The 27,183-nt window shown below is 34.8% G+C and overlaps 1 protein-coding gene across 6 annotated transcripts in view; it reads left to right on the top strand.

Annotated features, from left to right (window-relative positions):
* The window catches only part of UGT2A2 (UDP glucuronosyltransferase family 2 member A2), a 67,870-nt gene extending 40,687 nt beyond the window's left edge, over window positions 1-27,183 (top strand). For all 6 annotated transcript variants that reach the window (XM_082726364.1, XM_082726366.1, XM_082726368.1 and 3 more), the window contains 5 exons: window positions 12,617-12,765; window positions 15,579-15,710; window positions 18,291-18,378; window positions 19,666-19,885; window positions 25,296-27,183. In XM_082726364.1, the coding sequence (XP_082582490.1) occupies window positions 12,617-12,765; window positions 15,579-15,710; window positions 18,291-18,378; window positions 19,666-19,885; window positions 25,296-25,575 (869 nt within the window). In that variant the 3' untranslated portion in view covers window positions 25,576-27,183. The remainder of the gene's footprint in view (window positions 1-12,616; window positions 12,766-15,578; window positions 15,711-18,290; window positions 18,379-19,665; window positions 19,886-25,295) is intronic.

The raw sequence follows: 27,183 nt of genomic DNA on the forward strand, positions 1-27,183 counted from the left end.
TTTCACCATAAATAATTTAAGAACCAGGAAGCACTACCTGAGTGTAGGCAGTGTGTAGTGCTGTATGGATTTAAAATAAAGAAGACAGGGTTTTGGCCTTAATTCTATTCTCAGAAATAAATGTAATACATAGAAAGATAAATATATCCTAATAATTTGAGATGTTTCCCAGTTCTAATCAATAAATTTTCAGGCCATTTGTCATGGTATGCATAATAGGGGAAAGGTATAAGATTCTGTATTTAAATATTATGAAATAAATGTAGTCCTTAGAATCTTTGGAAAATTTTTAATTCTATCATCATTAACAGGGTTGTTTGTCTGTTTGCTGTATGTACTTTTCTTGATTTTCAATCCTGCATTCCCACCTGACTTTATCAGGGAATTCTGAATCATCATGAGTATAACTTCATTCTCAATTTCATAATAACAATAACTAATACAAATGGCTAAAAAATGGGAACAGAACAAAACTATATATAATGAATGATAATGGGCTTCATATTTCTCCTATGTAAGTAATATTAACTACGCTTGTATTTACATCAAGACATTATCTATGCATTACTAAACAGAAGTATTTATATACAACTTTTTTCTTTGTCAATAGGAGGGATTACTAAATATTCATTTTTATTAATTATTTTTATTAACGTATAATGTATAATTTGCCCCAGAGATACAGGTCTGTGAATAGCCAGGCTGCACACTTCACAGCACTCACCATATCACACACTCTCCCTAATGTCCATAACCCAACCACCCTCTCGATTCTCCCCCTTGCCCCAGCAACCTTCAGTTTGTTTTGTGAGATTAGGAGTTTCTTATGGTTTGTCTCCCTCCTGATCCCATCTTGTTTCAGTTTATATTCCCTACCCTCCTAAACCCCCACTCTGTCTCTCTAATTCCTCATATTAGGGAGATCATATGAAAACTGTCTTTCTCTGATTGACTTATCATGCTCAGTATAATGTCCTCTAGTTCCACCCACATTGTTGCAAGAGCCAAGATTTCATTTCTTTTGATGGCTGCATAGTATTCCATTGTGTGTGTGTCTGTGTGTATACACCACATTTTCTTTATCCACTCATCTGTTGATGGACATCTAGGTTCTTTCCATAGTTTCGCTATTGTGGACATTGCTGCTATAAACATTCAGGAGCACATGCCCCTTTGGATCACTACATTTGCATCTGTAGGGTAAACACTCAGTAGTGCAATTGCTGGGTCATAGAGTAGCTCTATTTTCAACTTTTTGATGAACCTTCATACTGTTTTCCAGAGTGGCTCCACCAGCTTGCATTCCTACCAACAGTGTAGGAGGGTTTCCCTTTCACTGCATCCTCTCCAACATCTGTCATTTCCTGACTTGTTAACTTTAGTCCTTCTGACTGATGTGAGGTGGTATCTCCTTGTGGTTTGGATTTGTATTTCCCTGATGCCAATGGATGTGGAGCACTTTTTCATGTGTCTGTTGGTCATCTAGATGTCTTCTTTGCAGAAATGTATGTTCATGTCTTCTGCCATTTCTTGATTGGATTGTTTGTTCTTTGGGTACTGACTTTGAGAAGTTCTTTATAGATTTTAGATATTAGCCCTTTATCTGATATGTCATTTGCAAATATCATTTCCCATTCTGTCGGTTGTCTTTTGGTTTTGTTGACTGCTTTCTGTGCTGTGAAAAAGCTTCTGATCTTGATGAAGTCCCAATAGTTCACTTTTGCCCTTGCTTCTTTTGCCTTTGGCTATGTTTCTAGGAAAAAGTTGCTGTGGTTGAGGTCAAAGAGGTTGCTGCCCATGTTCTCCTCAAGGATTTTGATGGATTCCTTTCTCACATTGATGTCTGTCATCCATTTGGAGTCTATTTTTGTGTGTGGTGTAAGGAAACGATCCATTTTCATTCTTCTGAATGTGGTTGTCCAATTTTCCCAACATCATTGGTTGAAGAGACTGTCTTTTTTCCATTGGACATTCGTTCCTGCTTTGTCAAAGATTAGTTGAGCATAGAGGTGAGGATCCATGTCTGGGCTCCTTATTCTGTTCAGTTGGTCTATGTGTCTGTTTTTGTGCCAGAACCATACTCTCTTGATGACAGCTTTGTAATAGAGCTTGAAGTCTGGAATTGTCATGCCACCAATTGTGGCTTTCTTTTTCAACATTGCTCTGGCTGTTTGGAGACTTTTCTGGTTCCATATAAATTTTAGGATTATTTGTTCCATTTCTTTGAAAAAAATGGATGGCATTTTGATAGGGATTGCATTAAATGTGTAGATTACTTTAGGTAGCATAGACATTCTTACAATATTTCTTCTTACAATCCATGGAGCATAGGACGTTTTTCCATTTCTTTGTGTCTTCCTCAATTTCTTTCATGAGTTCTTAATACTTTTCTGAGTACAGATTTTTTGTCTCTTTGGTTAGGTTTATTTCTAAGTATCTTATTTTGGGTGCAATTGTAAATGGGATTGACTCCTTAATTTCTCTTTCTTCTGTCTTGCTGTTGGTATATAGAAATGCAACTGATTTCTGTGCATTGATTTTATATCCTGGCACTTGACTGAATTCCTGTGTGAGTTCTATCAGTTCTGCAGTGAAGTCTTTTGGGTTTTCCACATAAAGTATCATATCATCTCCAAAGAGGGAGAGTTTGACTTCTTTTTTTCTGGTTTGGCTGTCTTTAATTTCTTTTTCTTGTCTGATTGCTGATGCTAGGACTTCTAGTACTATGTTGAATAGCAGTGGTGATAGTGGACCTCTCCGCTGTGTTCCTGACCTTAGCAGAAAAGCTTTCAGTTTTTCCCCATTGCGAATGATATTTGCTGTGGGTTTTTCATAGATGGCTTTGATGATATTGAGGTATGTACACTGTATCCCTACACATTGAAGTTTTGATCAAGAAAGGATGCCCCATTTTGTCAAATTTTTTCCCAGCATCTATTGAGAGGATAATATGGTTCTTGTTCTTTCTTTTATTAATGTATTGTATCATATGACTCATTTGCAGATGTTGAGCCAAGCTTACAGTCCAGGAATAAATCTCACTTGTCGTGGTGAATAATACTTTTAATGTACTGTTGGATCCTATTGGCTAGTATTTTGGTGAGAATTTACACATCTGTGTTCCTCAAGGATATTTGTCTGTAATTCTCCTTTTTGTTGGGGTCTTTGTCTGGTTTTTGGGATCAAGACAATGCTGACCAAATAGAATGAGTTTGGAAGTTTTCTTTCCATTTCTACTTTTTGGAAGAGTTTTGGGAGAATAGGTATTGATTCTTCTTTAAATGTTTAGTCAAATTCCCCTGAGAAGCCATCTGGCCCTAGGTTCCTGTTTGCTGGGAGATTTTTGATGACTGCTTCAATCTCCTTACAGGTTATGGGTCTGTTCGGGTTTTTTATTTCTTCCTAGTTCAGTTTTGGTAGTTTATATGTCTCTAGGAAGGCATCCATTTCTTCCAGACTGTCAAATTTGCTGGCATATAGTTAGTTAGTCATAATATACTCTTACAGTTTCTTGTATTTCTTTGATGTTCATTGTGATCTCTCTTCTTTCATTCATGATTTTACTTATTTGGGTCCTTTCTCTTTTCTTTTGGATAAGTCTGGCCAGGGTTATCAATCTTATTAATTCTTTCAAAGAACCAGCTCCTAGTTTCATTGATTTGTTCTACTGTTCTTCTGGTTTCTATTTCATTGATTTCTGTTCTGGTCTTTACTATTTCTTTTCCCCCGCTAGGTTTAGGCTTTCTTTACTGTTTTTTCACCTGCTTCTTTAGGTGTAGTGTTAAGTTGTATACTTGAGACCTTCCTTGTTTCTTGAGAAATCTTGTATCACTATATACTTTCCTCTATGGTACACCTTTGCTGTGTCCCAAATATTTTGAACACTTTTGTTTTCATTTTCATTTGTTTCCATGAATTTTTTCAATTCTTCTTTAATTTTCTGGTTGACCCATTCATTCTTTAGTAGGATACTCCTTAGCCTCCATGTATTTGAGGTTTTTTCCAGCTTTCCCCTTGTGATTGAGTTCTAATTTTGAGCATAATTGTTTGAAAATATGCAGGGAACAATTGGATGTTCCATGTGCACTAAGGAAGAATGTGTGTTCTCTTGCTTTGGGATACAATGTTCTGAATATATCTGTGATGTCCATCTGGTCTAGTGTGTCATTGAAGGCCTTTATTTCCTTGTTGATCTTTTGCTTGGATGATCTGTCCATATCAGTGATGGAAGTGCTAAAGTCCCCTACTATTATTGTATTATTGTTGGTGTGTTTTCTTTGATTTTGTTATTAATTGGTTTATATATTGGCTGCTCCCATGTTAGGGGCATAGATATTTAAAATTGTTAGATCTTCTTGTTGGACAGACACTTTTCAGTATAATATAGTGTCCTTTCTCATCTCTTAATATAGTCTTTTGCTTAAAATTTAATTTATCTGATGTAATGATTGCTGTCCCATTTTTCTTTTGATGTCCGTTAGCATAGTAAATGGTTTTCCATCCCTCTCATTTTAAATCTGGAGGTGTCTTTGGGTCTAAAATGAGTTTCTTGTAAACAACATATTGATGGGCCTTGCTTTTTTATCCATTCTGATACTCTGTGTCTTGGCCATTTAACCCATTCACAGTCAGGGTAACTATTGAAAGACATGAATTTAGTGCCATTGTATTGCCTATAAGGTGACTATCACTGTATATTGTCTCTGTTTCTTTCTGGTCTACTACTTTCAGGCTCTCTCTTTGCTTCAGGACCCCTTTCAATATTTCCTGTAGGGCTGGTTTGGTGTTTGCAATTTAAAAAAAAAAAAATTTTGTTTGTCTTGGAAGCTTTTTATCTCTCCTTGTATTTTCAATGATAGTCTAGCTGGATATAGTATTCTTGGCTGCATGTTTTTCTCATTTAGTGTTCTGAATATATGATACCAGTCCTTTCTGGCCTTCCAGGTCTCTGTGGATAAATCTGTTGCCATTCTCATATTTCTACCATTGTAAGTTACATACTTCTTGTCCCAAGCTTCTTTCAGGATTTATTCTTTGTCACTAATACTTGTAAATTTTAGTATTAAATGATAGAGTATGGACCTATTTTTGTTGATTTTGAAGGTGGGCTCTCAGTGTCTTCTGGTTTTTGATGCTTGTTCCCTTTGCCATATTAGGGAAATTGTCTCCAATAATTCTCTCTAATATACCTTCTGCTCCCCTCTCTTTTTCTTCTTCTTCTGGAATCCCAATTATTTTAATATTGCTTCATCTTATGGTATCATTTATCTCTCAAATTTTCCCCTCATGGTCTAGTAGTAGTTTGTCTCTCTTTTGCTCAGTTTATTTATTCTCTGTCATTTGTCTTCTATATCACTAATTCTCTCTTCTGCCTCATTTATCCTAGCAGTAAGAGCCTCCATTTTTTATTGCACTTCATTAATAGCTTTTTTTATTTCAACTTGGTTTGATTTTAGGTCTTTTATTTCTCAAGCAGGGGATTTTATTTCTCCAGACAGGGTTTCACTAATTTATTTCATGCCTTGTTTGAGCCCAGGTAGCACCTTGAGAATCATCATCCTAAATTCTAGATATGACATATTATCAATATCTATATTGATTAGGTACCTAGCTGTTGGTACTGCCTCTTGTTCTTTTTTCTTTTTTTTGTGATGAGCTTTTCCACTTTGTCATTTTATCCAGATAAGAATATATGAATGAGAGAATAAAATACTAAAAGGGTGGAAAAGACCCCTGAAAAATGTATGCTAACCAAATAGAAGAGACCCAAAGTGGGGGGAGAAGAAATTTTACAAAGAAATTTAAAAAAAATTTAAAATATATATGTGTTAGACTGGTAAAGCAGACAGAGCCACCCACTTGATTTTGGGTGTATTCTGGTCTGTTAGAGAAAACTACCTCACAAAATTAAAAAAAAAAAAAAAGAAAAGCTTATGTATATACAAAAATAAGGATAAACATGATGAAGGGATGGAATATGACTGTAAAGATGAAAACGAAAAAAAATTCTAAAAAAAACTAATTGATATGTTAAGTTGCTTGGAAAAAATTAAAAAAAAAAAAAAAAGAGGAGAGAATGTGCTCAGGTTGGAGACTAGAACAAAGCCCTGTGCTAGATTTAGAGTATACTTTGATCTATTAGAAGAAATTGCATTCCGAATTTTTTAAGAAAAAAAGAAACCTATAGGTATACAAAAAAAATAAGGTTATATACAATGAAGGTTAAAATATGACTATAATAATAAAGGTTTAAAAAGTTTTTTTTTTAATTAAATTATTGTTAAGATGAACTAGTTAAAAAAATTAAAGGAAGAAAGAAGAAAAGTTAAACAAAAAGTTAGAATAAGAAAAAAAAATAAAGTGGAAAAAATCCAATTTAACTTTGCAAGACTAAAGGATCTTGGGGAGAAAGCCATGAATTCCATGAATTGCTTTCCTCTAGCTCTGGAGCTGTGCTGTTCTCCTTGATCAGTGAGCTTGATATTGGCTGGATGTTCTTGCTGATCTTCTGGGGGAGAGTTCTGTTGCAGTTATTCTCAAGTGTCTTTGCCTGTGGAAGTGGAATTGCATCACTCTTGCCAGGGTCCAGGCTAAGAAATCTGCTCAGATTTGCTCTCGGGAGCTTTTGTTACCTGAATTTTTCTGTGGAGCTCTGGAGGACAGGAATGAAAATGGTGGCCTCCTAATCTCTGGCCCAGAGGAGCCAAAAGCTCAGGGCCCCACTCCTCCATGTGACCTCAGAGAAAAGCGGTCAATCACTCCTGTCTCCCTATTCTCCAGCTTCACTCTGAGCTCACCTGGCCTGTTACTGAGTGTTTCTATCTCTGGTGCACAATCCCATTTGGAGTCTCCAAACACACCAGATTCCTGCTATGCTGCTCCTCCAGAGGAGGAAGGTGAGTCTCCCCAGATCTGCCACTTGTGGAGTCCCTGCTCAAAGAGCAGTGGCCCAAGTACACAACAGATCACAGTTTAAGGTAACCTTGAGCTGAGAGCTTACTCCTTGGCTCTATCTCTGTAGTTGGCTTCCCTGCTCTGATACCTGGGAGCTCTGTCACACTCAGACACCCCAATCTTTCTGTGACCTTGCAGGACCTGAGACCACACTGTCCCCATGAAGGCTCTACCCCTACTTAGCCTCTCGAGTGATGTCTAAATTCTAAAAGTTCTGATTTTGTGCTCCACTTCTCCATGCTTGCTGGGAACCATCCCATCCCCGCCATGGTCTATCTTCCCATTGCTTCAAATTCACTTCTCTGCAGGTCCTATCTTTCAGAAAGAGGTCAATTTTCTGTTCCTAGAATTGTTGCTCTTCTTCTCTTTGATATCCTGTTAAGTTTGTAGGTGTTCAGAATGATTTGATATCTATCTAGCTGAACTCCTGTGACCTGATGTCATTTCAGTCTGCTACTTCTCTGCCATTTTGCTTCTTCCCCCTAAATATTCATTTTTGCCTTTCTTTTCACCAAATCTAGATTTTACAACTGTCTATAAAATACTTTGAAATTTACATTGTTCTTTACATTCACATAATAGTATTAATTTTAATGGATGTAACAAATCTTTTAACTAGTCTAGTCATTAGAGCTACTTCGGTTGTTCCAACTCTGGTATTACAAAACATGTTGTCTTAAATTTTTTGCATTTATATCCTTGCCATAATGTTCTCTAAAACTGATGAATCATTTAGCCTTTATCCTCAGACCTTTTCTGAGGTGAATAGCAATTCCATTTTCTTTAGGCTGTTTGTCTTACTGACCTGTAACCTGTAATACTTGAATATGTATTACAAATCAATGTAAATACAAATTCCTTAAAAAATTCAATTCCTTAAAAGACATAATCTGCCAAATCTCATACAAGAAGTAGACAATCTATAAAGGCTTATATCTACTAAACTGAATTAATAATTACCCTTTCAAAACAGAAAGCATTGGGCTCAGGTATGTTTGTTGGTGAACTCTACCAAATATTTAATAACAAAATTATAATAATTTTCTACTATCATTTTTAGAAGATAGAAGCAGAAAGAATACTTCTTAACTCATTCTATGGGGCCAACATTACTCAAATATCAAAACCAGATAAATACATTGCAATAAAAGAAAAGCATAGACCAATATTTCTCATAAATATAAATCTAAAAATCCTTAACAAAATGCTAACAAATTGAATCCAACAATGTGTATAAAAAATTATATACCACCATCAAGTAGGATTTATCCTGGGTATGCAAGACTGGTTCAACATTCAGTAATCTTGAGTTTTACTTGATTTTACTGCTTAGATTCCCCCTCAGATGGGTCATTTTTATGTAAATACCTTGATGCCAGTAGTAGGAGGCCGATGGTCCATTAACCAACCTAAAACTACAAGAAAACACCTGTTTGAATCTGCCAGCAGTAAATCCTAAACACAGAATTGAGAGGTCATAGCTATCCTGAGCTTTAACTAATGTTTCAGAATGTTTCTGTTGAATAAATTTGTCATTATTTGACAAAATCCAAAAGCCACTCATGTTTAAAGCTTTCAGTAAATTAGGCATAGAAAGGACCTTCTTCAACTTGATAAATTATATCCACAGCTAGAAAAACAAAACAAAACAAAAACCTATAGCTAGAAATACACAACAAAACAAAAAACCTACAGCTAAAATCATCTTTAATAATGGGACATGGAAAGCTTTTCTTCCAAGGTTAGATAAAGGCAAGATATCATCTTTCTCTACACCTTGTCAACATAATACTGAATGTTCTAGCTAAGGGAATAAGACAAAAAAAGGAAATAATACGGAGGTCAAAAATAGACCCAAACAAGGTAGTCAATTGATTATTGACAAAGAAACAAAAGTAGTACAATGGATAGTCTTTTTAAGAAATGATGGTGGAGGGACGCCTGGGTGGCTCAGTTGGTTAAGCAGCTGCCTTCGGCTCAGGTCATGATCCCGGGGTCCTGGGATCGAGTCCCGCATCGGGCTCCTTGCTCCATGGGGAGCCTGCTTCTCCCTCTGACTCTGCCTGCCACTCTGTCTGCCTGTGCTCGCTCTCGCCCTCTCTCTCTGACTAAATAAATTAAAAAAAAAAAATCTTAAAAAAGAAATGATGGTGGAACAACTGGACATTCACATGCAAAGAAAGAATGTAGGTACAGACTTGGCTCCTTTCACAAAATTTAACTAAAAATGAATCATAGATCCAAAGGTAAAATGCAAAACTATAAAACTCCTAGAAGATAACCTAGGGAAAACTCTAGATGATCTTGGGTATAATAATGACTTTCTATACACAACACCAAAGGCACACAATAGAAATAATGAATATGCTGGACTTCACTAAAATTAAAAACTTCCACTTTATAAAGGACAATGTTAAGAAAATTTAAAGATAAGACATTGATTTACAGAAAGTATTTGCAAAAGGTAACATCTGACAAAATACTGTTATCTAAAATATTTTTAAGGGTGCCTGAGTGGCTCAGTCAGTTAAGCATCCAACTCTTGATTTCAGCTCAAGTCATGATTTCAGGGTTGTGACACAGTCCCATGTCAGGGTACACACTGGGCATAGAACCTGCTTAAGATTCTCTTTCTCTCTCCCTCTCTCTCTCTCTCTCCCTCTGATGTGTGTGTGTGTGTGTGTGTGTGTGTGTGTGTGTGATCTTAAAATTCTGTAAGAAAACATCTATCACCATCAAAAATGGGGCAAAGCCAGGCATCTCATCAAGGAAGATATATAGTTGGCAATCAAGCATACAAAAAGATGCTCTATATCATATGTCATGAGGGAAGTGTAAATTAAAATAATGAGTAACACTACACTCTGTTATAATGGCCAAAATGCAGAATAGTGACAAATACTAAATGCTAGCAAGTTGTGGAAAAAGAACTCATTTAGTGCTAATGAGAATGCAAAATGGTATAGCCACTTTGGAAGACATTTTGTTGGTTTCTTACAAAACTAAGCATACTCTTACCATACTATCATAGTCATTGGTTTTTACCCAAATGAGCTGAAAACTTATGTCCACAGAAAAATGAGCCCATGGATATTTATAGAAGTTTTACTCATATTTGCCCAAACTTGGAAGCAATCAAGATGTCTTTTGGTCGATGAAGGGATAAACTGGTAGATCTACACAATGAAACATCACTTGATGCTGAGAATAAATGAGTTATCACACCATAAAAAGACATTGAAAAACCTTAAATGCATATTACTAAGTGAAAGAATGCAATCTGAAAAGACTACTACTATATAAACCCAACTATATGAAATTCTGGAAAAGGCAAAACTATGAAGACAACAAAAAAATTAATGTTTTTCAGGAGTAGGGTGGGAAGAAAAATGAATAGGCAGAACAGAGAGGACTTCTAGGGCAGTGAAAATATTATTATATATTATACATTTGTACAAACTCATAAAATTAACAACATCAGGAGTTAAATATAATGTAAAGTATGGACTTCAGATGGTACAATGTGCTAGTATAAGTTCATTAATCATGACAAATGTATCACTATGTTTGGGGATTTTAATAATGGAGAGTCTATGCATGTGTGAAGGCAAGGGGATATGAAACATCTCCACCTTTCCTTTAATTTTACTCTGATCCAAAAACTGTTCTGAAAAAGTAAAGTATTAATTTTTTTTAATTTTTTATTTTTTATAAACATATATTTTTATCCCCAGGGGTACAGGTCTATGAATCGCCAGGTTTACACACTTCACAGCACTCACCAAAGCACATACCCTACCCATAAAGTATTAATTTTTAAACAATGATCCAGAAATTATACATGTTAGTTTCCTCACACATCTTCAAAAAGAAATTAATAACTTTAGCCTTGAAAGATTTTCTCTAGATATTTACCCAGCTAATATGACTTATCTCTGAGAAACTGGTAAATGTCCTCCACTGAAATTCATTCCTATCTATCTGGATTACTGTAAGGCATTTTGCTATAAAGTCAGGTTATCTCTAAGAACTCTTTGAAATTAAAAATCACCTTAGTAAACTCATCATGTAGGTTTATAACACTGTATTAAAACACTAATAATATTGACATGGTAAGTCAAATTTAATATCTCATTTATATCATTCTCCACTGTGTTCATAATAGGGCTTGTGTGAATTATTTAATTATAGGAAAATCTTGGCGGTAAATTTTAATTCTATATTTTGTTTTATAATCCCTCAACATAACATTTAAATTGTCTTATGAAATTATTTGCCAATATTTGTATACGTTTGTTCAATTTTATTCTCTTTACTTTTCATTGACCTTATATTTGTAACCATGTGTCACTGCTTCAAATAAAGAATTTTAGTAAATACTTTAAGTATTTCTCAAAACATGGTCTATAACTTATACACAACAATTTCACCTAAGGCGTTGGTAATCAAGAAAGGACATCACACACATGGGACAAACCTCTAAAGTACTTAAATATATTGATGTAGAAGCTGTGAAGTGGTGTTTTTATCCAGTCTCTGGCAGTTTCAACTTGAGTGTCCTTGAGAAATTTTTCTTCATTATCAAATTAAGACATTCGCATTTATAACCTCAGATGTAAATTCAAACACTACAAAGCAATGACTCTAAAAAGAGACTATCCAGTCTGTGTTGTATATGATCACCAACTTTGGTGGTAATCTCTAAGAAAGGAGAATTCTTATATGAGTTTTTATTTATTTAGATGCAAAACATGTTTTCTGTGTCCAAATATGGTTGACTTGGTCACTTGCAGAGGGTCACTTACAGAGGGTCATTCATCCCCTCTGTAAATCTTCTAAAATTAATACTTAGAATCTCCCTTTCAAAAAACATCATTTAAAGGTAACACTGAAATAACTATGACATTGATGGTATGTACATGTATATTTCACATTCCAAAGGGGGTTGTATTGGGTATCAATTATTCAGGGAATTTCAGCTAAGAAACTAGTGGCAAAACAATTGTGGTGGAAAGTGATGGGACTTGATTCAGGAAGATGAAGCAAACAAATGCTGGTGGGGTTCTTTAACATTATGAGTGAACCAGAGACTATGACAAGTCAGAAGGTGGAGGTACATTCCTAATTAGAAGTTAGAAACCATCGAGAGGGAATTTGATGTTGATATAGTGGGGCTAACCTATTATCTGCCATTTAATTGGAGAGAAACAATGAGTATTAAGTTCATCAGTAAATGGAGTTCTGGTTAAAATTTTATTGAATTTGTTCTTGTCAAACTACACTTGCACATTACTTTCCCTACCCAAAAATCCTCCAACCTTCCTCTTTGTCACCTTTCGTCCTTCTTCTCTTATTTCCTTTTTCTTCCCTCCCTCCCTCCCTCTCTCCTCCTTTCGCTCTATTCTTCCTTCTCTCTCTTCCTTTTTTCTCTTCTTTTTTTTTTACTTCCCTCCCTCCCTCTCTTCCTTTCTTCCTTCGTTCTCTTTCTTTTCCCCTCCTTAACATGTTAATTTTCTCTGCCTTTTAAAAGCTAGATGTGATAAATAATCTAGAAGACTTAGATTTATTTTTTTCTTATAGCTTGTCAGTAAATTAGTGTAAATTGTATCCCAAAAAGCATATACTAATTATATCCACGCAAATTTTTTTTCATTTTCTACAGGAAGACCCACTACATTATGTGAGATTATGGGAAAAGCAGAAATTTGGCTAATCAGGACATACTGGGATTTTGAATTTCCTCGCCCATACTTGCCTAATTTTGAGTTTGTAGGAGGGCTGCATTGTAAACCTGCCAAACCATTACCTAAGGTAGGTCTATTATGTGGAGGATTTATTTTGAACCTTATGATATAATGTTGATTTTTCTTTAAAGTGTACTGCCTCAGTAACAGAGAAATGCTCTTTATTACGCCAACTCTACAAATCATAGGGGTCTCTTATGACTGATATTACCTTTTTTGGACTTCACTTTGGTATTTTGGCTAAAGGAAGAAGTGATTCAAGGGAAAGTTAAAATATTAGTGTGTCTACAGTTTGGGTACTGGACTGAAGCAACAGGAAGCCAAAGTCTTGGAAATTACTTAGGAGATTCCTATAGCTTTCTAACAAGCATGATGGAGTTATGAATTGGGACAGTTACTATGATTGCTTAAGTGATAAAGATGCTTTCATGAGAACTCTCACATAGATTCTAGAGTTTCATCAGTAAGAAGTAAGTGTTGACAGAAGACATGAAATCAGGTAGACCTTCTTGGATAATAGTAATTGTTACCAAGATAAAAATTAATTTAAGGAAAAACTTTTTTTGAGATGAAAATGATGAATTCAGTATTGGATCTATTCACTTTAAGGAGCCAAAGAAATTTTCAGGTGAATATTTCTAGTAATCATTTGGGTAATACAAGGTCTAGGTTTTAGCAAAGAGCATTAGAAACAGATTAGGAGTCATAAAAATAAAGAAGTCATAGGACTTAAAGACCTGAACACTGAATTCTTTCTTTAAGATCATGATGTCTGGTTTTTCTGAAATGAAAATGGTACCACATTCCAAAGTCACCAACAAATAAATATGGACAGCCAAAAATATTGGAAGAGGCCTTATTGATAAGTAAAAGAAAATAGATAAACATGGCAAAAAATACTGTAATACTGTATTTAACTATCTTTATCATTAACTACTGTTATCAAGGGATTGAGGAAGTGGACACTCATTTGCTTGGGTTGTAGGTAAGTGAACATAACCTCTGTAGAAGACTGTAGGTTAAATAGTGTTCTCAGGATAGTTTTTGATTTCTATTTAGGGTAAGATGTATATTTAAGTTTAAATTTTATTTTACGATTCTGAATATGCTTTTCTTACCAGTGAAGTTATAGCTGCAGGTCAGCTCTATTGAGTGTTATTACAGCAAAAAATAAACCAACATCTAAACAAAGGTATAGAAAGAGGGCATATTCTTTGGTTCAGTGGATAATACCCATGCCACACTATTATATTCATCTTCCCATCTTCACTTTTCATCTACACAATTTCACAAAACAATTCAAACATGTTTTACAAGGGGGGGAACTTATTCCATTCCAAACCCAGTTACTAATACAAACATTTGGGCAATATGAACATCAATCACAGCTTATACCTCTGATGAAAAAATTATGCCAGTCACTGCACTCACAGAAAAAAAAGCAATGAAAGACAGCCAAGGATCCAACTTCTAGATGTGTAAGTTTTCATATACGTGTGTGTGTGTGTGTGTGTGTGTGTGTGTGTGTGTGTGTGTGTTTATTCAATCACTCTCTTACAAAGAGGAATCAAAATGGTAAAATATCAGTTCCTGGGACTTCAAAGATAGTTTCCTAACATTATCTAAACTAAAAGAGCAGTCAGCTTTTATTTATGACATCATCCTTCTCCTTTTATTAGCCTTAAATTGAGAAATACATTGATTAAATAAATAAATATAATTAAGAAATGCAATAAATATATTGAGAAATATTGCAGGGAAGCCACAAATAATTGCACAGGAAATGCATGATACATATCTAGAAGTTGACATTCACATAAATTAGAATGCAAAAGACCTCAGACCAGACTTTGCAATGCGCAACTTACACAACTATAAGTGGAGACCCAAAGGATTTTATTTGTAGAGAAGTTTCAAATTAAGGTATGTCAGCTACTTGTGGGAAGGTAGAGAAGCACTGTTTCATAAATATTATCATGATTTAAAAAATAGAAGTTTACTTTTTTTTCCAAAAATATATTTTTTTAATTTTTTATAAACATAAAATATATTTTTATCCCCAGGGGTACAGGTCTGTGAATCTCCAGGTTTACACACTTCACAGCATTGACCATAACACATACCCTCCCCAATGTCCAAAAACCCACCCCCCTTCTCCCAACCCCCCTCCCCCCAGCAACCCTCAGTTTGTTTTGTGAGATTAAGAGTCACTTATGGTTTGTCTCCCTCCCAATCCCATCTTGTTTCATTTATTCTTCCCCTACCCCCTTAACCCCCCATGTTGCATCTCCACTTCCTCATATCAGGGAGATCATATGATAGAAGTTTACTTTTAACATGTATTACTATATATCTCAATTCTTTAAAAAAAATCATTTTTAGCCCCATTAATCAGGAAAGAATAAACACGAGAAAAATATCCTGAATGCCTAACAGGGAGTTAGATTAATTTATTCAAAATTTATTGGCTACAAACTGACATGATACACATTTTAAAAGTCTAGTTAGGACCCTTTTTTGGGCTTTTTTACAAGGAATATTTTTGAGTTTGCAAACATCTCTGCTGGTTCATAAAATTAAGCCTTGAGGGTAAGATTTCCATGAACGATGAGAAGAGCTGTCTCTTATTGCTTATTCACTTTGTTTAATGGTTTGGCTCTATGCCTTTATTTGTGATCACTTATTATATATTTAAGCCACAGTTTTCCAGAAACATATTTCCTCTTGAAGATACTAGATGGTTCTCTGTGGCAGAAGACAGAACCAGTCTAACATTTCTGACACTTCTCTTGACTCTGCTATTTAGAAGAGTAGGTGAACTTCCCCCAGCCCCCACTGTGATCCTACATGTTTGTGATAAAGAGAATTTTATCATTGTAGGAAATGGAAGAATTTGTCCAAAGTTCAGGTGAAGATGGTATTGTGGTGTTTTCTCTGGGATCAATGGTCAAAAACCTCACAGATGAAAAAGCCAATCTCATTGCCTCAGCCCTTGCCCAGATTCCACAGAAGGTCAGTACAACTTTGGGTCCTGGTGAATAGCTGCTTTGCCAGTTGGAGTGAAAATGTGACTAACAGTACTTTTTCTAGATCAGAACTGAAGCACTGAGCATAACTGGTACCACCTTCAAATAAAAATTCCTTAAAACATTAAAATGGTGTATTGAGGCACATGTAATCATTTGCTTAGTAAGCCTTTGCATTATTAGGGAAATACATCTTCTTATACGATCATTTATTTTCAGTGAAATAGAGATGAAAATGTTAAGATCCTGATAACTTTTTACTATTTGAAATCTTATGACCTGCATTGAGTACTCCCCCAAATTCTCAAGTGTGTTACTTCCAAGGTCCAGGAAAAGAGAGATGTTATATACAGAGTAGATAGGAATTACGTTCAAGGGTATATTTTCTATTTTTAAGTTTTATTGACAATATATCAAGATCTAGTTGATTTAGAAGTAGTAGCCTAGACTTTCTAAATTGGAATTTCTACAGTTAAAAACAGTTAAAAATCCTAATATTATTATTATCAAACAATATATATTTTCTGATTTATGATGTTCAATTTAATTTTGCTGTCATTATAGTTCCAGATTTCTACTCTTTATATACACCTATTTATGGAATACCCTAGAACTTTTCATGTTGGTATATTAGTTCAAATATATAAAACTTCATAAAGATGAGTATATTAATTAGGTCTGTTAAACCTTTGAATTTTTATTTCTAAACTTTTTTTTAAAAAAGTTTGCCACCTGAGAATATGGAGAAAAGGGAACTCTCTTGCACTGTTGGGAATGCAAACTGGTGCAACCCCTGTGGAAAAGAGTACAGAGATTCCTCAAAAAGTTAAAAACAGAACTACTGAATCAGAATCATAATTCAGTCTACGGCCATACCACCCTGAACGCGCCCGATCTCGTCAGAATCATAATTCAGTAATTGTGCTACTAGGTATTTACCCAAATGATGCAAAAATACTAATGGAAAGGGAAACATGCACCCCAATGTTTATAGCAGCTTTACTATAGTCAAATTATGGAAGCATTATATTTATCCATGGACAGATGAATGGATAAAGAAGATACGGTATTATATAAGTGATGAACCACTAAATTCTACTGAAACCAATATTACACTATACTATATGTTATCTAACGAAAATGTAAATAAAAATTTGAAAAAAAAATGTGGTAAACATACACAATAGAATATTTTTTCAACCATAAAAAAGAATGAAATCTTGCCATTTGCCAAGACATGAATGGAGCTAAAGAATATAATGCTAAGAAAGTAAGTCAAAGAAAGACAGATTCCATATGATTTCACTCATATGTAGAATTTAAGAAACAAAACAAATGAGCACGAGGGAAAAAGAAAAAAAAACAAGAAACAGACTCAATTATAGAGAACAAAATGATGGTTATTAGAGGTGAGATAGGTGGGGGGATGGGTTAAACAGGTGACGGGGATTAAGGAAGGAGTGCATTGTCATGATGATTAGTGGGTGAGGTATGGAATTGTTGAATAAAATAAACACTTAAAAATAAGTTTGCCATCTATTAATATTTAATCTGAACTTAGTCTTACAGAGCTCCCCCCACCTGCAAAAAGGATATAACAAAAGGCTAACATTCTAATACGATACTTCATTAGAAAATGAAATAAAGCAAATTTATTTCCTCCCTCGAAAACTATAGAAAGTGCTAGAGAAAGAAAGAGGAAGGAAGGAAGGGAGGAAGGGAGGGAGGAAGGAGAGGGAGGTAGAGGGAAGGAGAGAGGAAAGAAAGAAAGAAGGAAAGACAATCATTCAACAACCAGACAACAAAAATTTGAAACTAATTATAGTTTTGGAAAGCATTATAATTGAAACATGAAAGTTAGGATTCCCTTATAACATTAGTTAATTCACACAGTAGTCATGTTCATTTATTTATTTATTTATTTTTTTAAATAGTGGGGAAGGAAACATGTATTCATGGAAATTAGCCATTACTAGACATTGAGCTAGGTTTTCCGGGCACGTTAATCCCATCCGTGTTTTTTATTTTATTTTTTTTATTTTTTTTTATTTGACAGATAGAGATCGCAAGTAGGCAGAAAGGCAGGCAGAGAGATTGAAGAAGGGAAGCAGGTTCCCTGCTGAGCAAAGAGCCTGACTTGGGGCTCGATCCCAGGATCCTGGGATCATGACCCGAGCCGAAGACAGAGGCTTTAACCCACTGAGCCACCCAGGTGCCCCAATAGTCATGTTTATTTTAATGCTTTTTTAAACCCCCATGCTCTGATTGATAAAACTAGTCTTTCTATTTTATATGCCTTCACTTATAATCTCATACCTCAGAACTTTTAAGTGGTAAATATAAAAATGATAAAACTATACATAATGGACTATTAGTTCAAGCCCTTTTTGACAGGGTTGATATAAACAGACCTACTATATCTCCGTGTTTGCAAACTAATCCTTATGTCCTTTTCTTTCACTATCACATAAAATAGTAGTGGGCCACATGGTTTATAAACTTTACAGCATTAAGATGACCTCACTGTGTGTTTTTACTTGCAAAATTAAAGCACTCTCTTTGACAGGTTTTATGGAGATACAAAGGAAAGAAACCAGCCACATTAGGAGACAACACTCGTCTCTATGATTGGATACCCCAAAATGATCTTCTTGGTAAGACTGAGGGAAAGAAAACTGTACTTTTGAATAATGGACAAGTAAGGCAACTATTCAACAGCAAATAATTCAATAAATACTTAATAGCTTAAAATGTCACATTTTAGGTTTAAAATTAAAAACACAAAAAACAACAAATGTTGTAGAGGATATGAAAAAAAAAACAAACTCTCTTGCATTGTTGGTGGGAATGAAAACTGGTGCAACCACTGTGGAAAACAGTATGGAGTTTATTCAAAAAGTAAAAAAAAAAAAAAAAAAAAAAATAGAACTATTCCACAATCCAGTAATCACACTGCTGGGTATTTATAGACTAATTCGAAGGTATATAGGCATCCCTATATAATAGCAGCATTATTTGCAGTAGCCAAGATATGGAAACAGCTCATGTCCATTGACCAATGAATGAATAAAGAAGTGATGTAGATAGATAGACAATAGATTAGATAGATGGATAGATAGATAGATAATAGATATTTTAATCTATTGGTTGATCTGTATATGTAAATAATATTATTCAGCCATCCAAATTTTGCATATGCAAGAGAATGTATGAAGCTTAGAAGAGTATAATGGTAAGAGAAATAAGTCAGAAAGATAAATACTCATGATTTCACTAATATGAAGAATTTAAGGAATAACAACAACAAAAGAAAGAGCAAAGGAAAAATAAAAGAGAGAGAAAGATAAATCAGGAAACAGACTCTTAATGGTATAGAACAAAATGATGGTCATCAGAGGGGATGTGGTGGGCAGGTGGATAAAATGGACAATGGTGATTAAGAAGGGCACTGTGATGAGCACTGGGTGATGTATGGAAGTGTTGAATCACTATAGTGTACACCTGAAACTAATATAACACTGTATGTTAACTATACTGGAATTTAAAATAAAATTTAAAAAAATAAATAAAGCTAGAAAAAAATAAAATATCACATTTTACTTGCAGTTTTAAAGCAGAAATAATTTGAGAATTGACAGTTAATTTTAGAGACTCAATGCTTTCTTTGATTCACAAAAGAGCATTTCAGTTAAGACTCTCATTACTCTTCAAGTTCAGTCTCAGTTCAGATATTTTCTCCTCAGTAAAGTCCTTCCAGACAAGGCAGAGGAAGCTAATCCCTTCCCGCTTTTCTGGGATCATAGTTTTCTGAGATAGCAAGAGCCCATGTGCTCTCAGAAAAAAATTCTTTCTTTGTTGAGTTAATCTGTAATTTTCCCCTATCTCTCTCTAAAATTCTGTTACCTTATTATAATGAAATCCTCACTCAATTCCTAAACTAGGTCATCCCAAAACAAAAGCTTTTATCACTCACGGTGGAACCAATGGGATCTATGAAGCTATTTACCATGGGATTCCTATGGTGGGAGTTCCTATGTTTGCTGATCAACCTGATAACATCGCTCACATGAAGGCCAAAGGAGCGGCTGTGGAGGTGGACATAAGCACAATGACCAGTGAAGATCTGCTCAATGCCTTGAGAACAGTCATTAATGAACCTTCGTAAGTACTACTGTTTTTAAAGGCTTTCCATTGATTATGCTACCCATCCTACTTGGAAGTGTTCAATGACTTATGATTTTGTTAACAGATTTAATTTCAAGTAACTATAACATGAATATAAAAACCACTTTATTATTTCATTTTCCAAACATTGAAGTAATTTGCTAAAATTGGGGAAAAAATACTATTACTTCAAATATTTTATCAACCCTTTTTTTTCCAAAATCAATCATTTTAATGATCACATAAATTCTTAGACATTTTTTGAACAATCTACTTGTTCATATAGACACAAATATCTATACCTATTTAAATATTATAACCATTCAGTAAGTACAAAATTGGAAGTGATAATTCACTTTGATAATGATAATTCATTTATCATTCAAAAATGGCCATCATTAACATTGGCTATATATCACTCATCATATACACAGGGAGGAGAGATACTGAGTAGGTAATAACTTTATAAATGCTGGTTATTACTATGTATGAATTCTTAAACAAAATTTTGAATTTTGTCTTAGTTAAAGATTAATTGAAATGAATCTATAAACTATATTTAACTTTAGATACATATCATTATATCTTAATTTTTTCTCTGAAAAGTCTCATCAAGATTAATAATTAATACATGAATCCAGTTTTAAGTTTTCATTTTTATGTATTTTTGATTTTAGCAACAGTTGAACTGCCATAGAAATAATCTCATTTCCAAAAAATAGAAGTAATCTCATCTCTAATATGTACTACTTAAGATTTTAGTTTGTCAATATTTAGCCGCTTATTTTCCTCAAATTTAGCCTTTTTGCTGTATCTTAAAGGAATCAACATTTGCCATTAATTCTGAGATTCTTTATTCTAAAATATTTTAGAATCATTCTTAACTGAATATATTATATGAAATTTCCTTTCAATAAAGACTCATGGATATCAAATTTCCTGAGATCAAGCTTAACAATATTTTCTGATTGCCTTAATATAAGAATGATATCTCAGGGCACCTGGGTGGCTCAGTCATTAAGTGTCTGCCTTCAGCTCAGGACCAAGCCCTGTGTCGGGCTCCCGGCTCCATGAGCCTGCTTCTCCCCGTCTCCATCTGCCGACTGCTCTCCCTGCTTTTGTTCCGTCTCTCTCTGTCAAATAAATAAATAAAATCTTTAAAAAATGAAAAGGAAGATATCTCACCTCTCTGAATATAAGATATTTAGCTATCTCTTTTCTTCAGAATTGTGTAAATATGACTCATGGTCTTCTGGCTTTAAATCCTTCTATAGGAATTTGAAGCCTGTCTGATCATCAATTTATATTTGTTTTATTTTTCAGTCTGGAAAAAATAATTTTTTTTAAAGTGTAGAAACCTAATAATGATGTATATTGATAAGCTATTTTCTATATTTCCCCTGGGTTATAGTATGTTTTTTCAATACTGTTAATTTGGAATAAAAATTATTTTTCTTCTCAGAAAATTTTTTTTTGTTATTTATCACAATGTTTGTTGGTTCCACTTTTTATGTCTATTTCAGAGACACCAAATTTCAGCATTCTATATGTTAAAATATTTTGATTCTTGTTCTCTATCATTTTCTTTTTTTTTTTAAAGATTTTATTTATTTATTTGACAGACAGAGATCACAAGTAGGCAGAGAGGCAGGCAGAGAGAGAGGAGGAAGCAGGCTCCCTGCAGAGCAGAGAGCCTCGATGTGGGGCTCCATCCCAGGACCCTGAGATCATGACCTGAGCCGAAGACAGAGGTTTTAACCCACTGAGCCACCCAGGCACCCCTCTCTATCATTTTCTAAGTGTCCTAATCATTTTCTACTTTTCTTAATTCACTGGGATTTCCTCAACCCATTAATTAGTAAATTTATTCTTTGACATTAGAAAATTACAGTTTCTAATTTCATTATTAATCCTTTAGGAGGTATTTTTGCCAATTTATTTCAACAGCTCACCTATACCCTTTATCATCAGTTTTTGTTTTATAACCTAATTTTTAAATCTTTTATTCATAACCCCTGCATTCTTTTTTTAAAGATTTTATTTATTTGTTTGACAGACAGAGATCACAAGTAGGCAGAAAGGCTGGCAGAGAGAGAGGAGGAAACAGACTCCCTGCTGAGCAGAGAGCCCTATGGGCAGCTGGATCCTAGGATTTGGGGCTGGATCCCAGGACCCTGGAATCATGACCTGAGCAGAAGGCAGAGGCTTTAACCCACTGAGCCTCCCAGGCACCCCAAACCCCTGCATTGCTATTTTACTTCAACTCTCCTCTTTTTTGAACTATGTATTATGCTTAATTACATTCTAAGCCAATCATTTTTATGGTTCTTTCCTAATATCATATGTTATCAAGGCATATTTCATCTAGATTTCTCAGTATTTACTCTGAATGTGTGTAAGTGCTTTATATTTAAATTTGTTTCCACGTTATCTCAGACTCAATTATTTTCATTGAGAGGCAAAACTCAAAGGATAGTTCAAACATCCCATTTGAGGGGCGCCTGGGTAGCTCAGTGGGTTGATCCTCTGCCTTCGGCTCGGGTCATGATCTCAGGGTCCTGGGCTCTCTGCTCGGCAGGTGGCCTGCTTCCTCCTCTTTGCCTGTGTCTCTGCCTACTTGTGATCTCTGTCTGTCAAAAACAAACAAACAAACAAACAAACAAAAACCCATATCCCATTTGTATGGCTTAATGCTGAAATTCAGGAGGTAGATAAGAAGGTCAACTCAAATGCAATTTTGTGTAGCTTTTTTTGGTGGAACTAATCTATCTAAAACCATCTATTCTAAGCCCTACTTGCAGAGTATTTTAGACAAAAGGGTCAATGTATTGCTCCCCAAAAGGGAATCTTTGCCTTGATTCTATTTTTTTTTTAAATTATTTATTTATTTATTTATTTGACAGAGAGAAATCACAAGTAGATGGAGAGGCAGGCAGAGAGAGAGAGAGGGAAGCAGGCTCCCTGATGAGCAGAGAGCCTGATGCGGGGCTCCATCCCAGGACCCTGAGATCATGACCTGAGCCGAAGGCAGTGGCTTAACCCACTGAGCCACCCAGGCGCCCTAAGAAGTTTCTTTTTTTTTTTTTTTTTTTTTTTAAAGATTTTTCTTTGCCTTGATTCTAAACTAAAAATTCAGTGCTAGTAGTCTTTTGCTCCCTCTCACACACATTCTAATCAAGTGACTCTTACTAAGATGAATGTTTAAGGGGTGCCTGTGTGGCTCAGTGGGCTAAAGCCTCTTCCTTCAGCTCAGGTCATGATCCTAGGGCTCTGGGATCAAGCCCTGCAGTAGGCTCTCTGCTCAGCAGGGAGCCTGCTTCCCTTCCTCTCTGCCTGCCTCTCTGCCTACTTGTGATCTCTCTGTCAAATAAATATATTTTTAAAAAATGAATGTTTAAGTCATAATTTTCAAAACATTATAGATACCATTATTTCAGGAGCTGGAACTAGTATTAAGAGCTTCAGTTAGGCTGACTATGATTTTCTGTTTCTCATAAATGATGATCTTGATAGCTAATGCCTTAGACTATTATTGGGTTGTTACTGCTGATAATTTGGTTCATTTTACTAAATAAGAGTTCATTTACTAAATAAGTGTAATTTTTCAGAACCCTACCTTATTTCATGGCATGCCATTAAATTTTATTGTTCATTTGGAAACTATTGATGCAAAAGACAGAACCATAAAGACTCAGGATTTTCCAAGAAAATACCTAAAATTATTTATTTTAAAATATCTTGGGACGCCTGGGTGGCTCAGTTGGTTAAGCGGCTGCCTTCAGCTCAGGTCATGAACCCAGCGTCCTCAGATGGAGTCCCATAGTGGGCTCCTTGCTTAGCAGGGAGCCTGCTTCTCTCTCTGCCTCTGGCTGCCATTCTGTCTGCCTGTGCTCGCTCGCTCTCTCTCCCTCTCTCTCTGACAAATGAATAAATAAAATCTTAAAAAAAAATCTTAACATTAACTGTAAAGCTAATTCTAACTGAGAAATCATCTGGGACAATAGAGTTTAGTATAGAGTCTATATATGGATGTATTTATGTTCCATTTATTACTCCTTAATGGAATTCAGGAAGATAAAAGATTACACTTAAAAACATAAACCATAATAATTTTAATTACTTATAATATTTTAAGATAAAAGACATATAACATTAGTGACTGATAAAATGCTAAATAGTCATTTTAAATATGAGCATAGACCTTTCTTGTCTTATTTATAGGAAAGCATACTTTATTTTTATTTAGATTCATAAGTAAAAGTTTATCTGGCTAATGTATATGTATTTCAGATTTTAAATCTCTAACTATAAAAGGAGAAAAACTTGAACAAAAATATGATTTGGAAAGACAGGCTTTTACTGCCACTGTAGTTTGCCTGGAATGTTTTAGGGTGAATCAAGTGAAATTACTGCTTTAACCCTACCTATATTTCAATCCAATTAAAAGAGTATGACTATTCTTCCTCACTGCATGCATAAAAGAACACAAGTAAATTATTCCCTCCTACTGGATCTAGCATACCATGTTCACTGGTGAATGATGATCACACTTCTTCTCCAGTCCCCAAAATGGCTAACTCACACCAGGACATTCCATCATCTTCATGCTCCCAAGCTGGGAGGCTTATTTATAACAAAACCAAAAGGAAATACACTAAATCTGGCTCATTAACTAGGAAATGTCAAGTGAAGATAAAACCTGCCTTTCAAAACATACCATAACCATTATTGTTTGAGAGATTAGAGTTAACTCCATACAACCATTCCTACTTTGATGCCTCATTCATTGGGGACTCTAATTCTAGTAAAATATTTCTATTCATCTTAAAAATTCAAAGTTCCATATCCTTGCCATTTCCCAAATTACCCTAGTATCTTTACCAATCTTGATATTACCAATATAGACACTGTCCTTTGCATTACAAAGACACAATGTGTGCAATGGGGGAATTATCACAGTGCCAAGATATTAGACCCTGAAGAAATGGTCTATTAATGTCAATTATTAGCTTCTTGTCTGTCATCATGAAGTAGCCAGAGCTGAAAAACCATTTTAATGGAACTTCCTATGGATATTTCTGCACAATATTGGATTATTCCACAATCCTGGAAACTACACACAATATCAAAAGTTCTCCTTGGAAAAATTATGCCATACATGTGCAACACACCTGTTTCACGTTTTATGTCTGCATTTCACCACATTCAGTTAAGAATGTATTTCTTCTACATCCTCCTTTCACAATCCTTAAGATGCTATGCAACCAACAAATTTCACATCTCAGCAAGAGTGTATTTTTTCTCAATTATTACCTATGGTCTTTGGCTTACATAACATATAATATGTATCAGGGATTACCCATAATGAAAACAAAAACTCTCTAATTTCTCTATTTTTGCCTACCAGTTATAAAGAGAATGCAACAAGGTTATCCAGGATTCACCACGATCAACCTGTAAAGCCCTTGGATCGAGCAGTCTTCTGGATAGAGTTCGTCATGCGTCACAAAGGAGCCAAGCACCTGCGGCCGGCAGCTCACAACCTCACCTGGTTCCAGTACCACTCTCTGGATGTGATCGGGTTCCTGCTGGCTTGTGTGGCAGCTGCTATCTTCTTGGTCACAAAATGTTGTTTGTTTTCTTATCAAAAATTTGGTAAAACAGGAAAGAAGAAAAAGAGGGAATAGATCTTTCTAAGTGTGGCAAAGGCCTTGATGGGCAATCCTGTTCATTCTAGCCACAGTGACCTTAATGAAAACAGATTATCTCCATCCCACTTTCAAAATACCCATTCCTCTACCTTAGCCTAGAGATAAAGCCTAGAATTCAGCACGATCATCAACTAGTGAACATGTCCCAGTGTTCCTTTGTCTTTTCCCAGATGCCTATACCCTCTTGTTTTTCTGACACAGGGACACTAATGATTTCATGAATCTTCTATTTAATTAGGCTTAACCTTAAGAATATGCTGACTAACAATATGCTGAATCCTGAGGAGTGCATGAAATGTTAGTTGAATGTGATGGATGTAGGGAATATAGAAGAATAAAATTCACAACTTCCCCAAGAATATACAAAGCAAGGAGCCACCATAGAAGGTTAGTATGCTATAAAAAGAGTGATTATTTCTTTTTTTCATAGAAAACAAGCCCTTCTGCTTGTCCAAAGTTATTGGGGTTAGAGCCTAAATTGATAATAACTGTTATAGTGCATCAAAGTAGGGAAGGTCTACAAATTTCATTCAATACATAGATAATTATGGCCTGTGTACCTGCCTGCAATCAGCTAACACTCTTGTGTGCCTTTTAATGCAGGGGTCTGGGGACTACCCTCAAACAAAAGAGATTAATTGAGTTATTATTTTTTCTCAGGGACAGAGAATGTCAGCAATATCTTAAAGGTGATCAGATCATTTATAGAGGAAATAATTAAGAAATATAGAAAAAATTACATGAAACTTTTAATTAACATTGATAACATTAAAGTGAAATGTCAATTTATTATATTGAAAAATCACTAATGTCCATAATCTATAATCACTCTTTATAATCAAAGATTTAGTTTTCTAACAAAAACAAATATTTACTTGGAATGTAAGATGATTGTATTATTTTTCAGTCTGTATTATTTACAAATTTAAATTTATCAATTAATTATTATGCCACGGATGTAAGATATTAGCAGATTTGCTTGACTAATGGCATGCTTTAGTAAATATTTATCATGGAAAACACTAATTAAAATTAATATTTGAATCAGCTCTGCATTAATTTAACAAATGAAGGCTGTGCTTACTTTACCCCTTATAAACTTAATGACATATTCTAATAAAAGTTTTAATTTCAGTATTTCTTGTGTAATTGAGGTGATAAATGACATTCATAAGCTTACTGGAAATTTTGAAATTCATATTCATGTCAGTATGGCATATTGAAAATTACTTTCAATTTAAAAATAACTGCATGACATATAGGAATATGTATTTGTTTTTGAATCTGTACATTACCAAAAATGCAAATAAATTCTTAAATTTTTTTGTGAAGGTTAAAATGTATTTGTTAAACATTAACATTTTTAAAAGGTGATTCATGGGGATGCCTGGGTGGCTCAGTTGGTTGAGCACCTGCCTTCGGCTCAGGTCATGATCCCAGTGTCCTGGGATCGAGTCCCACATCGGGCTCCTTGCTCCGCAGGGAGCCTGCTTCTCCCTCTGACTCTGCCTGCCATTCTGTCTGCCTGTGCTCTCTCTCTCTCTTTCTCTCTGATGAATAAATAAAATCTTAAAAAAAAAAAAA

The sequence above is a fragment of the Mustela nivalis genome (assembly GCF_964662115.1).
Source record: "Mustela nivalis genome assembly, chromosome: 4".
NCBI classification, from domain to species: Eukaryota; Metazoa; Chordata; class Mammalia; order Carnivora; family Mustelidae; genus Mustela; species Mustela nivalis.